The sequence below is a fragment of the Pipistrellus hanaki genome, assembly GCF_964339955.1.
Source record: "Pipistrellus hanaki genome assembly, chromosome: 4".
Lineage (NCBI taxonomy): Eukaryota > Metazoa > Chordata > Mammalia > Chiroptera > Vespertilionidae > Pipistrellus > Pipistrellus hanaki.
Genome location: NC_140506.1, coordinates 47,417,826 through 47,432,874, shown reverse-complemented (window position 1 = coordinate 47,432,874; position 15,049 = coordinate 47,417,826). Strand labels below are relative to the sequence as shown.

The 15,049-nt window shown below is 33.6% G+C and overlaps 1 protein-coding gene and 1 long non-coding RNA gene across 5 annotated transcripts in view; one reads left to right on the top strand and one right to left on the bottom strand.

Annotated features, from left to right (window-relative positions):
- LOC311622019 overlaps nt 1-15,049 on the bottom strand; it is a 1,104,806-nt gene that overhangs the window by 645,748 nt on the left and 444,009 nt on the right. The window lies entirely within an intron of this gene.
- KIAA0825 overlaps nt 1-15,049 on the top strand; it is a 318,764-nt gene that overhangs the window by 51,563 nt on the left and 252,152 nt on the right. For all 4 annotated transcript variants that reach the window (XM_084882634.1, XM_084882633.1, XM_084882631.1 and 1 more), the window contains exons 3-4: nt 2,687-2,855; nt 6,298-6,955. In XM_084882634.1, coding sequence (XP_084738760.1) covers nt 2,687-2,855; nt 6,298-6,955 — 827 coding nt within the window. The remainder of the gene's footprint in view (nt 1-2,686; nt 2,856-6,297; nt 6,956-15,049) is intronic.

The window sequence follows — 15,049 nt, the reverse complement described above, 5'->3', positions numbered from 1 at the left end:
AGATCATACACTATGACCAAGTGGAATTTATTCCGGGAATGCAAGGATGGTACATAACCTCAAATCAATAAACATGATACAATATATAAACAAATTGAGAGGAAAAAAATCACATAATCCTATCAATTGATGCAGAAAAAGCATTTGACAAAATCCAACACTCTTTCTTGATAACTCTCAGCAAAGTGGGAATAGAGGGACCATAAAAGCCTTATATGACAAACCTACAGCCAACATCATACTCAATGGGCAAAAATTAAAGCCATTTTCTCTTAAGAACAGGAACAAGACAGGATGCCCACTTTCGCCACTCCTGTTCGACATAGTATTGGAAGTGCTAACCATATGTCTATCTAGGCATATTTCACAGACCTAGAACAAACCCTCCAAAAATTCATATGAAATAAAATAAATAAATAAAGACCCCCAATGGCTGCAACAATCCTGAGAAAGAAGAACGAAGTTGGAGTGATCTCAATACCAGATATCAAGCTATATTACAAATACACCGTTCTCAAAACTGCCTGGTTTGGGCACAAGAACAGACATAGAGACCAATGGAACAGAATAGAGAACTCAGAAATCGAACCAAGCCACTATGCTTAATTTTTAATTTAATTTTTATTTCAATTAAGGAAGATTATACACAAAACATTCATTTAAATTTTTGAAAAATATTTCTTTTTGTATAATAATCAGGCAATAAATCTTTATACTTCAAACAATTGCACTTTGAAAATAAGACCATGGTGAATTGCAGAATGACAAGATGTTTAGCCAACTTAAAAAATCAGGTGCAGATCAGGTGTAGATGAGTTCTGACATTTTAAAATTTGTGACAAAATACTTTTAAAAGACAGCTCAACTGTCTTAGTTTCTACCAATGAGGGAGGTCCTCTGAAATGCAACTTCTTGATCTCTTTATCAGTACTTGGACAAATTACTAAAATATCTACCCCTCTTTGGGCTTTACTGTATTTATAAATTATAGTTACTGGCCTCTACCCAGAGTCAGAGGTTAGGGATTAGCCCAAAAGCTGAGTCCTTATTGAAACAGATTTAGGCAGACTAACCCCTGAGCCTTTCCCATTCATATTGCTGCAGTCCACTGGATGAGACACTTGAGAATGCTATAATAAAGACTTCTCTAGAAACAAGGTGCATATTTAGGGCATCGAGTTTCTCAATCCATAAAAGTTCTTAGGAAAGTTAAGAAAACATATTCTGATCTCAAGTCAGGCTTAGAACTGGCATCCCTGAATAAGACTGTTTCATGAAGAAAATGAGTACCCTGTGGCCAAAGGAGGTGCTGTTTTTCTTGTAAGTTCTTTGTTTTCATGAAAAGGCCCTCTGGATCACAGAGTGTATTTGTTTCAAGATAATTCAGTTTAAATTTACTCATGCTCAGAAGTCCCCTGAAAAGCCTTCCTTCAAGTTTTATGGTGTATGTTTTATAGGCAACACATACCTGATGAATTTTGAAAAGTCATTAATATGACATCAATTTTAATAATCGGAGCTGGGTTTCCAAAGCCTACATCGTCCTGTCATATGGCATCTGTAATTAATAACAATGCTACTTTAAAAACAGTAAGAAGATTTTAATAATAAATCTGTATTAACACTATTAAGAAGCAAATACTTAGCTATAAATTATGGATTGAGGGGATTCAGTTTCAATGAATTTTCCTTTTTTTTTTTTTTTTTTTTTAAGTTTTCTTGCAGTTTAGATATGCTGCCATCAGGTGGTAGTAATATGTCACATCCATGTGGCTCCACAGACGACATTCTGCTTAAGGTCACCATTTTAACCCACAAAGATTTATAATAATGAATGTACAGATTTTTATATAAAAAATAAAATAACATACTATATTTCGTATCAGAGCTAAGGATACTTTGAATGAAACTTTAAAAACTGGTATATATTGGAAGGTTCACTTGGACACGTTTTCTCTGTTCCTAGTTTGTTTATTTGTTATTTAATAAAGATTTAGAAAACATAGAAAAATAAATTTTAAAATCACCAAATTTTATAATTCAAAGATAATTGCTTTAACCTTTGTTTCATTTCCTTGTAGTCTTTTTTAATTTGCAATTTTTAGTATGTTTTTGTTTTTTGGAGTACAGTTCAATGGCAGGAAGAGGTATTTAACTATAGTAAGAGTGTATATACAGCATATATATTTTTCAGCTTTTAAAATGACAAGCTCCTGGTATCTGCTTTGTGACCTCTTAATATTCCATTTATTGAAGTTTTCCATAATTTTATATAGTCATTTCCTATTAGTAGATAATGTACATTTCTGGTCTTCAGCCATCAAGAATATTTTGTCTCTGCCTTTCATCCACTGCCTATCAAGAAGACCATTATTTCATTGCATCTGTACTTGATATTTGTTTTAACACAAAAGAATTTTTACTTTATCTCTGAGCAGCTAAATATCTTGTATTTCCTCTATTGCATTTGAAATGAAACTTCCAAAAAATTTGAACTTTCAGTTTCAATTATGATTGAAAATATATAGTCTCTTTGTTATTATTTTCATATCATATGAATGTTTTATAATTTTATAAATTGTATGCAATAAGGTACCACATATAAACATTTCAGAGCCTGTGATATTATGAGATGGAGCTATTACCTACTTTATACCAAAATAATTTTTCTTTTCTTTTTTTATAGCATAGAACATTGCATTAAAGAAATACAGTCCGAAGTTAACAAACAATGTCCAGATGTGCAGTTACAGACAACAACTGACTGTTTTGAGTGGTTAAATAACTATAATTATAATTCATCCAAGTCACCTTCTATTCCCCATGGAGATTTGATAAAATTTCTCAAAACACTGGTAAAAAAAAACAAGTATCTTTGCTTTATAGTGGAGTGGGATGGGTAATAAGGAATACAATTCATACAATTTCTATTTGTAAATATTTATTTTAGTGACCATATTAGCCTGACATTTCCAGCCTGGGGTTAGGGTTTATGTTTTGTTTTGTTACTATAATATATCCCCAATGTAATCCAGTGAGCTATTTTGTGTGGTTTTTTTTCTATGGTTTTATCAATAAAATTAAGTTTTTTATAAGTGGAGATTAAATATAACTCTTGGCTGATTTATGATGTAACGTATGCCACAAAGTATATATCTACCACAATTATTTACCAGAAAAGTTTATATTTATTACATTTTGTGTTTCTTTATTACCATTTTCTCTGAGCTCATTAGTAAGCATAATCAGATCACAATTGATTGTATCTATTAAGTAGCCTTTTTTTGTCATTCCCTTCATCCTCAACCTGCAGGCATGCCCAGTTATTTTCAATCAAGGCAGCAATTTATATGAAACCACTGTTAATTGGTGGAGAATTATTACATTGGTAATTTCTTAATACTGACCACAATCTATGTTGAATAAGATTTTGTAGTCTTCAATAAAAACTTTTATTTTATGACCCCTGTATCTACAAAAGTGTTAGCTTGCAAAAAGTATTTCCCAAAGAAACAGCACAAGTGTTAGAAAGCAGTATTTCCATAGCTATGGATTTGATTTAATTTAGGGGAAAAAGGGGGCACTGTTTTTGTCTAAACATCAAACATTGACTAAGGCAGATGTGGAAAATATCTTGAGGTTGTAGATGGCTTAGGATGATAGAATCAGATGAAAATAGTTTTTGGCTGTTGTTATTATTGCAGATGTCTCTTTAATGTTTACCAAGTAATAAATGGAAGAGAAAGGAAGACTATGTGCCCTGAAGCCTTATTCTTTTAAGAAAATCCTCTCACCCATTATCTCTTGAAGGTGGAGCCTTGAAGAATAAATATGGATATAGTTATTCCTTTAATTTCTATTAAGAGGCATGTGTATTGAATTTCATTAATACTGATGTAATAATGCTTTCTCATTTAATTAAAAGCAAAAGCTTTTAATTATCTTTTAATCTGTCACACATAAGTCATTCTGTATTCACTGCAGGGCAAAAGCCGCCTTAGTTTTGCTCAAATTCATTAGACTGATAGACTTGTTTGAGATCTAGGTTTTTTTCACATAATTGATCATGTTATTTTGAGGAAAGAGCACATTATTAAAACAGATCCAGATTAAAATGACCTTATTATCAAGTTTTTACCTGATAAAATTGTCAATCATTTGTCCAGTATTTTTCATACAAATATTTTTTTCATAGGAAATGTTATATTAATTACTTACCTAGCTGTTTAAATAAGAAACAGAGGTCCTCATTATAGCAATTATCCTGAAGTTATTTTCTAAATGTAAGCAATCATACTAAATACATATTTTAAACCTCTGTAATCTATTATACTTGATCAAATATTTACAGTTATTGACCACCCTCTGTTTTAAATGAGAAATGCAAGATTGCAGCACTAATATGACTCACTTGCTTTATAGAATTTACTATGCTAATGATATCCTGGACTCTAAGGACATTTCTTTTCCAAAAATATAATGGAGAAGAAAGAAAAGGTGCCGAAAGGCCAATACACTTTATGGCTCCATAGAGTGTAGTAGGTTGAACGGGGACAAGGAGAATAAAGCTGAGGGTTCATAGTGGGTTCTACACTTTATTGTATGTGACTTTCAGAAAGTGACTTAACATGCACTTCAGTGTCCTTATCTGAAGATTGGGATTTTAAATATCTATGCTACATTTCCATGATGAATAAGACAGAGACTGTATAGAAAAGTGCTTTTAAAATATTTGTTTTTATTGATTTTGGAAAGAAGAAGGGAGAGGGAGAGAGAGATAGAAACATCAATGATGAGAGAGAATCATTGATTTGCTGCTGCCTGCACACTCCCTACTGGGAATTGAGCCAGCAACCCAGGCATGTACCCTGACCAGGAATTCAACTGTGACCTCCTGGTTGAAGGGTCAGTGCTCAACCACCGAGCAACACTGGCCAGATGAAAAAGTGCTTTTTATATAATAAAATACAATATTAAATTAGACATTGAAATGCTTAGAATGACTGAAAGCACATTCCTGGAATTTGTCCAGGAGTTGTGATCTGTGGTATCTTTGTCAATAAAAAATTTCAAAAACGTCCTGATTTTATGCCACTTGAATTTTGCTTTCATTTTTCTTGCAATCGGCTTAATGCTATCTGGAGAATATAAGCTAATTTCAGTATTAACTGAAATACACATAATTAGGAAAGTCATTATGTAAAGAGAATGTGTACATGTAAAATTTAAAGTCCAAAAAGAAAGTAGTTTTTTTGTCCCTTTACTATTCATAATTACACCTACCATTGTTTTCTCTCAGCATGGAAAGTATAATGAAATTCTCTCATAGCATCTTTTGGGGAAAGATTCTGAGAGGATTTTTTTTTCTATTTTGAGTTAGTTATTTATTTGGAGAAAATTGAAATTTTCTCAGATTAATTTCCAAAGTAAAATCTTTCTTGACATGGCTCTCAAAAAGGAATTTAAATGAAAGTTAAAGTCTTTAAATATATTAAATTTTATTTCTCAGAATGGCAGTTATTAGTAACCCCTGGGCACATATTATATTTAAAGGTCTCCATTTTTATGTTCATTTGGAGTTTTATAATAAGTATACTCATTCAGGCATGAAAATTATGCACCAGCAACTAATTAGGGTGTGATCTTGAGCTTATTTTAGAAATACATTTCAATTGATATTTTACTGTAGGTTTTTATTTAGAATTTTTGAGCTGTAGTTTTTATAATGCCTATGTTATATCAGTGGTGGCTAACAGTGAAGGCTAAAATCTATATGTCTAGAAATCTAATTGAAAATATAGTTCATCATCTGGGCTTTGCAAATTTAAGCAATTCATAAAGCTAATATTCTAAAATGTCTAGACTTGATTAAATGTCAAATGCAAAAACAAAAACAAACAACAACAACAACAAAACACAAACACCCACCCACCTTGAAGAGCATCAGAGTATTAATTCTATTTATTTTTTAAAATATTTTATTGATTTTTTACAGAGAGGGAGAGAGATATAGAGCCAGAAACTTCAATGATAGAGGAACATCGACCAGTAGCCTCCCGCACACCCCCCACAGGGGATGTGCCCGCAGCCAATGTACATGCCCCTGACCGGAATTGAACCTGGGACCTTTCAGTCCGCAGACCGATGCTCTATCCACTGAGCCAAACCAGTTTCGGCCAGAGTATGAATTCTAATTTGAAATGAATTATTATGAAATTTTATATGACTGTAGAAATCTTTTTTCCTGTTACTCCTTTAATAAATCACATTTCTAACATTATAATTTCCTTTCATTAGCAAGATTTGTTGAAGAATGAACAAAATCAAGAAGAAATGATATTGGATTTACTTTGGGACCTCTCCTGCCAGAGCAGCATTTTATTTCCATCAACTCTAAGCGGGACATCTTTTCACTTACTCTCTAGGACTTCTCTACATTCTGTTGAAGATCATTCCTCTATGGATGTAAAGTCTATATGGGATGATATACGATTACATCTTCGACGCTTCTTAGTGGTCAAATTACAAAGCCATAATGAAATAAACAATTTGCAGCAGAAAATTCTGTTGAAAAAGCAGTGCATACAACAACTCTTGTTTCTTTATCCAGAATCAGAAGTTATAGTCAAGTATCAAAATATACAGAATAAGTTTCTGCAGAACTGCTTTCCTGCTTATAGCAGGGAATCAAATTTAGACGTCATGGTTCATGGATACCAAAGTACAATGCTTAGGTTATACTCAATGATAAAAGAGGATTTTAACACACTGCATGAAATTTTAGCTCCATCCTCAACAGTGAAATTCATTAAAGAAACTTACCTGGATACTGTAACAGAAGAAATGTCAAAATTTCTTGCAAATTTTTGTGAACTGCAGTCCAAAGAAAGTGCTGCCCGAGTGATTAAAACAAGCAAGAGTTCCAGCAGGCATAGAGGAGCAGTGCATGCTTTGGGTTAGTGATTTTTAAAGTTTCTGTTTGTCTTAACTTAAGGCTTTTGATATCTTAAATTTTCTAACATTTTTTAATTTAGTTAAACCTAATTGAAAATTTGAAAATAAATAAGAAATTAAATATTATGAAATTTATTTACACATTTCTCATAAGCATTCCCTTTTCTGTAAATATAGTAATAGAAGCGTTTTCTTTCCTGTTATTTAAATTATTACAGAAAATGGAAATGTAAACCAAAAATATTGCCAATAGAAACTTTGGGTTTTTTTATTGCATAAAATTTTCAAGGGAACTGTGTGTATGTGTATATATACATATACATATAAACATACACATATATCTATATAATGGAAAAGTATGATTTTTAATGCATTGTATCTTCCAAAGCCAAAGTATTATTAGGTAAAAATAATTATTGAAAATTTGTTGAAATTTGCATTAATTAAAACTGGAGGTTTAAGATTATAATATTTCACTCAGCTAATTCCAATAAAGAGCTATTATGAAATACTAATTATAAAATTATATGTAATTGGTTACAGAGGCATAGCAATTTAACTACAGCTGGTTTTAAAAGTTCCTTTAATATTGCTATAAAGTATATACAAGTAAAAAATGATTTGAAAATCCCTAATTTTATTTAAAAAATAGAGACAAAGGAAAGAAACTATTGTGATGCAATAAACTCTTTCCTGTCATCATTTAAATTTCCCACCAGTGGAGAAAAATCAAGGCAAAAAACATAATTATTTTGAAAATTATGTTTAGATATGCTTTTACATAAAACTCAGGTATATTTCTAAATAGGGTTATAAACTATATTTTTTTAAGTATTTGAAAATTATCATTTGCTGAATTGCTATCTTTGACTTCATGATCACTTTATACAAATTTATATAGCTCACTATATTTTTGCTTGTCTTCCTTAATAAAATGCAAGAGTACCAAATAACTCTGATATATGAATTTTCAAATAATTAAATATTTTCTCTTAAAATTTTCTATTTTCCTCCTGAAGTTGTAAAACATCATAGAACAGAGCTGCATCAGCCAATTTTAGATGATGTCAGAACATAAAATAGGTTAATTCAGGAACAGTACAATTTTACTCAAAGCAAATAGATTTTCATTTTAATTGTTAACACAAAATATTTTCATTTTAATTGTTAACACAAATTTTAAAAGCACTACCTGAGTGTACTTATTTTATAAAGTTTTTATATTCTCTAAAAGAATTTCTTTCTTATAACGTGTTTTCAATGTGAACGTGTTTTCAATGTGAAAGTGTTTTATGTGCTAAAAATAATTTATAACAGAAGAAAAGATCCATATGGTTGAAAATATGAGTAAGTTGTTTGTAGTCTTTAAGGCTGATATTAAGGTGTTTTCCCATTTGTGAGAGAAAACTATGTGTGTCGGCTTTAATAACAAAATTTGAAACGTTTTCCACAAGTCAAGGTGCACTGATCTTTCTCAAACTCCTTTATCTGAACTTTGGTATAAATCACTTGTTACATGAATGAGTTCCATATGTCAGGCACTGTGCTAAGTACATTACATTCCTTATTATCCTAATTTCATAAACAAGGAAAACAGCTTAGATTAGCTTGCCCTGGATCATGTTGTACAGAGGCAGGATTCATATGGAGATCTTTATGTCTCTAAGACCTATGTTATCAACCACTATGCTATCGGACCTTTTCTGAAAGTGTATAACTAAATGCTTGTCATTTGTAAAATAAATTTTAAACAGTACTATTTGGGTGGGCTCCCTGAAAATTAAGTTCAGCTCTATGGAGCACTTACCATAAACAAGCCATTTAGCAGCTACCATGTCTAAAGTTCTGAGCTAGACATATTAAAGGAAAGGAAACTAAATGAGTAATTGCCGCTAATGCTGTATATACTGCTAACCCAGCTCCAAATCGATCAATATTACTAATATTTGACCCAGTGACCAAATTTTATTTATTAAATAAATACAGTTAAGATGAGTAAAATGATAACAATTTATTCATATTTATTAATAAAACTTATAATAATTTATATTTATTTTGAATAAAATCTAGATTGGCTTGAATGGGTTTTATGTTTTATTATTTTTAGTGTGTGTTTACTAGAGACCCAGTGCATGAAATTCATGCACACTAGGGGGGGTGGTCCCTTAGCCTGGCCTGCGCCCTCTCTCAGTTCAGAAGCCCTGCAATCGATAGCCCCAAAGAGGTAAGTCCTGCCCATTCAGCTGGGGCTCTGCAATGGATTGCCCCTGCAGAGGAAGGCCCCACCCACCTGATGCAGCCCGCTGGTTGGTGGACTTGGGCCTCCCTCTTTGGGGAGATCGTGGAGCCCCCCAATTGATCAATCACCCCACTGGCTGGTGGCCTGGGCCTCCTTCTGCAGGGTGATCATGCAATTAATTGTACTCTGCCGAGGGAGGCCCTGCCCACCCGCCATAGCCCACTGGTCAGTGGCCTGGGCCTCCCTCTTTGAGGCAATCGTGGAGCTCCCCAATTGATTGATCGCTTTGCCAGTTGGTGGCCTGCACCTCCCTCTGCAGGGCACTCACGGGGCAATGGTGGGGGCCACCCCACCCCCAACCAATTGCATTGCACCCACCTTGGCTGGCTTGGCACCAGTGTGTGTTATAGAATGATCTGGAAGGTCGTCTGGATGGTGGTTCTGCTGTTTGGTCATTTGGTCGATTTGCATATTACACTTTTATTATTATAGATATCTTTATGCTCGCCAAGTCTTTGAAATTTTGTCTGAAACTAAAGAAAGACATTCCTTAAGTAATAATAGCTAACATTAGTTGGGTCAGACTTTGATGTACATTATCATATTTAACCTTTCATTATCTCATCTCCTCTACTCAGTAAGCTTGGTACCATTGTTTATTATTTGCATTGTATAGTGAGGAAACTAAGGCATAGAAATAATAAGTAATTTACTCAAGGTTCCCAAGTGAAGCTAGGATTCAGAATCAGGTCTGTCTTACTCCAGAGACCTTACTCTATGACAGTGTTCTACTTCCTAGTAAAACAGGGCGGGAATAGCACATTCCATTAAAAACACTGTTCAAGTCCTAACTCTACTTTAGGGGTCATTTTTGTTCTACTTTTCTCTAAACTGTCCTACACTTTTCTCATCTGAAAACTACATAATGCCAATTTGAAAGTGTTTGCTAATAATTCCTATTTTGTGATCTGTTAATATATCTTAAACTAGCCTGGCATGTATGCTAGCCTCTTTTGTTTCAAGATTTATTGAGATATAATTAACATCTAAAATTGTATAAATTTAAGATGCACAGTGTTTTGATTTGATACACTTATATATTGGGAAATAGTTAGCATTGTAGCATTAGCTAATACTTCCATCACATCACATAATTAGTATTACTTTTTAGTGGTGAGGACGACAGTTAATATCTACTCTCTTAATAGCTCTCAAGTATCCTACCTAATAAAGAGGGAATATGCTAATTGACCATCACACCCTCACAAAGATGGTGGCACGCACAGCCAATAAGGAGGGAATATGCTAATTGACTTCTATGACTTCAAAGATGGCAGCACCCACAGCCACAAGATGGCGGTGCCCAGTCCCCTTAGCCCCACCAGGATGGCAGGCACTCACCCCCAGGCAGGTCTGGTCGCTGCTCCACACACCTGCCTCCACAGCCCCGTCGTCTCCTCAGCCTGCCGGCTACTCAGGGCCACCCCAAGACACAAGCAAGCTTCAGATGTTGGCTGACCAGCTGCCCAGGGCCGGCCTGAGGTGCAGGCAAGCCTCAGGTGTCGGCTGCCCAGCCGCCAGGACCACTCAAGGCTCAGGTAACCAGGGTCAGCCATGGCTTGTGCTGCCAGCAGTGGCAGCTGCAGAGGTGTGATGGGGGTGTCACCTTCCCCTGATCACCAAGTCACCCCCCCCCTGAGGGCTCCCAGACTGTGAGAGGGGGCAGGCCAGGCTGAGGGACCCCCCCCACCTCCAGTGCATGAATTTTCTTGCACCAGGCCTCTAGTATAATATATGATTGCTAACTATAATAATAATTCAGCATATTTGAATTCCAGAACTTACTTATCTTCTAACTAGAAGTTTATACACTCTAACCAGTGTCTCTTCTTTTTCCTCATCCCTTGATAACTACCCTGATACTTTCTGTTTCTACAAGAAAATGGGCAAAACGTCTAACATTCAAAAGTTCTTTTCCAAAGGAATTTGTGGTGTTTAAGTTCTTTCCACTAAAGGTTGTATAATCTGTAAAAATTATTTATTTTATTAAAAACCATTGGAAAAAAGGCTGACTGTATATGTGTATGACAAGCGGGTGTGTGTTATGTGCATGAGTAAATATGTAGTATTATGCATAAGCGCATATATCTTTATTTACGTAAAATGTTTTCTGCTGCATGGACTCTATTTTTCTGACCCAATTATTCACTATTAAATGTTATAAGGCCTCTGAATTTTTGTTCTAAAGAAAGTAAGACAAGTAAGATGGAACATATATTTTGTGAGAGAAAGTAGATACAATTTAATTTGAGTTCTATTTTTGCTTCCATACAGCAATAATTAGCAAATACTAAATTGCACTCAATTATTGACTTCCTCCCTTTTTAGAACACCTGTGTGTTCTTCCTAAGGATGGAAAGAATATTTCACTTGTTACAGCCTCTAATTATGACATTCAAATACTGAAGATGCTAGGTAAAAATGACTCATGAGGGGTCATAGGTCAGTTTGAGATTTATATACCTAATTAACCATCCAATCACATTTTTAAAACTGATAAACTGAAAAAGAAAGGATTAAGACACTGAGATTTTAAAATCATATTTTTTATCTGGAAAAAGAAATTGTCTAAAACTATATTTTAACAGTGAAATAAAAATTATTGCAAAAATATTGAAAAATTTAGACTAAAATTATTCTAAAAGCGGACGATTCACTTTGCAACTATTCTATATTGAACAAAGAATATGAACAAACAATAAACATGAGGTTGCTGCAAACCAGAAGGTCACATTCTATAGAAAGTCAGTTGCTAATTTGCTATGGAACATTCCTGAAATTTTTATGAATTTAGTTCTCCTCTGTGAAAATTATTTGTTACTCTATATTTTTAACTTATGAGCATAAAAATAAGTGCTAATTCTTAGGTCTCTTGTTTTATATAAAAACATAGGTTTTTATATTATATGTCATGAATCTCTAAATTCTTGTTTAATAAATGGTGGGGCAAAAGGTTCATAGTTGTTGGACTTTATGACTGGTTGACTAAACAACTAGTCAACTGGTTGCTATGATGCTCACTGACCACCAGGGGGAAGATACTCAATGCAGGAGCTGCCCCTGGTGGTCAGTGTGCTCCCACAGCCAACCTGCCATGGCTGGCCAACCTCCCTCGGTCTCTCTCCCTGGCTGGCTAGCTCCTCTTGGCCCCAGTCAGGACTGGGCAAGATGGCCCTGATTGGCCCTGATTGCAAGCTAGGCCGAGGAACCCCACCCACACACAAATTTGTGCACCGGGCCTCTAATATGGAAAATAATACAATAATTAGTAAATAATAATATAAGAATAAATTCTATTTCATGTACTCACAACTGTAAACTTACTCTTGCACTATCCTGTATGGTCATTTTCCAGTGGATTATTTAAATGTTGAATATTACTCAACACTTTTTTCTCATGTTCTCAGAAAATATAATATGTGGCTTCTGGTATATTATTATTTTGTTATTAGAATCTTAACTTTTTTTCCCCATGCATTTTCAAGACAAAGAGGGTAAAAACAAAGATTGGTAAGAGTTCTTTAAAAATTGAATCTTTTTAACTGAAGATGGAGAATTTGAATGGTTGACCCAGCACTGCAACCTTCTTTATTAGGAAAATCAACTTGGAAAATGTACATTATGATAGAACAATTTCATCATCATTAAATATAAGTATGAAAATCTTTGCCGTCATTGTTACATCTAAGTCAAATATTTGGTATAAAGCATCTTTTGTCATTAAACATCTCCATCTCTAATTTTTGAACTTGAGAAATCTGCATCTTTTATATATGGGATTGTTAAAATTCTTTATCTAAAGAGTCATTTTCTGAGTATGGACTGGTCTCTGCACAGGAATTTATATAGGAGAAACTACTGGTAGCTTTAAGAGTCATGCAATCAATCTCCCACTAGCGGAAATAGAAAATAATTCTTGACTTAGGTAGGGTAAAATGTTTAAAACCTATAATGGATTTCCAGTCAGAAGTCCCTTTGCCTCTGTGCTTGTTAAAATTTAATCTCTATTTCTTTGTTTATACATATATTTTTAATTTGCTTCTGGTCTTACCAAAGCATTTATATGAACTTTGATGGTTAGGCTATCTGAATAAAGATCATGTAAGGAAATGAAAAATTATTGAAAATTATGTACAGTATATTGTCTCAATCTAAAGCAAAACTGGTCCATGTCTGTTTTTGAAATTTCTTTGCAACATTGAGTAAAAAAAATATGAAGCCTTTGTCTATTATTTAAAGATAAATATAGTCTATCCTATTACTAGTTTAAGCATAACAGAACAATAGGAAGTACCAAGTTATCAGGTAATAGCCAGTGAGAGATGAGGATCTAATAAGGGTTTGTAATTATGATGACAGTGATATAAAAGACTAAGTAATTTGAATTTTTTATATTTTAGATTTCTGTAACATGATATACTGAGCTGATTTTAGGATAACTAGCATTATATTACTTTTCCTCCAAGGTAGAAATTACTGTAAGTTTAAAATTCAGTATTCACATTTCTTTTTAGCAAGAAATAACAGTGCTAATTATAATGATTATTGGAGTAAAGAATTGTTGAGGTTTGAGAAATAATCTATCCTAAAAAGAAGAGAAATTACCTCCAAATATAATGAAGACTGTTGTCAGAGAAAGTTATATTATAAAATTGTTTCACAGTGTCTTCCTAAACCTTTTTCCCCCAAATTATACAAAAATCAATTATGATCATCATTTTAATGTTCTTTAAAAAAAATTTTATATCTTTATTGTTGGAAGTATTACATATGTTCCCTTTTTTTCCCAACAAAAAAATCATAACCCTTCAGCTGTTTGAAGAGGATGTACTTTTAATGGGCATTCTGCTTATCATTTTTCTAAGTCATGGTTACAAAAGCCATAGAGCTCACAGTGATTGGTACATTGGTCTAGTTAGTGGAGCCTGGGCCCTGAAGAGAAATAGGAAGATATAGCATTCACAGCCCTTTTAAAATTTAATAGCTAAGGTTTAATGTGGAATCAGTATGTTAAAATGAGAATATTTCTTGTTCAACTTTATAGACAAAGATTTCTTGACAGATTTGGGTGAAGCCTATGCTTAGTCAGTCCCTCTAAAGAGATTTGTGTTGTCTTTATTGAACTTGAGCAGTTGGCCTTAATATTTCATTATTTGGATTAAACATATGGAAATTTATACAAGCCTTCCATGTTTATTGATGAGTGATAATCTTGTGTTTTGCCTTATTTTCTTGACATATACAGTGGAAAACAGAATATAAAGCACTTGTAGGGATTTGAGTTACAAAAGATACATACTTCCTTGACTTTTATGACTATATCTGAAAACAGAATTACTAAAAAAAACTAAATTTAGTGAAGGTCATTTTGTTATGAATTAATGTGAATTTGTTTTTTTTACTTTTTGTTAAATTTTGATAAGGTTTCAGGGACACAAAAAGGAAACCAGAAATCAGACAGATGTTGGAAAACATTAAATACCCTGATAAGGTTTGCATCCTTGTGGTTTTCTCTGCTGTCCTGATAGTTCTTCAAGGTTCTGTCATTTTCAATCAACAGAGAGTACATGTGATCAGTATATCTGATAAACTTGTCAATGCCGCTAAAGCGGGATTCCCCAACCTATTCAATTCAGACCCCACTGCTTCATTTCAAGTATCATCTTGATAAGACAGAGTCATGTCACGGGCATCTGTGTATAGCCAGCTCAGTCTACAACTAATTTGTGCAGGAAAAAATTAAATCAGGAGGTAAATTATTTCATGATTGCTCATTCCCAACAGAGTTGGGCATCA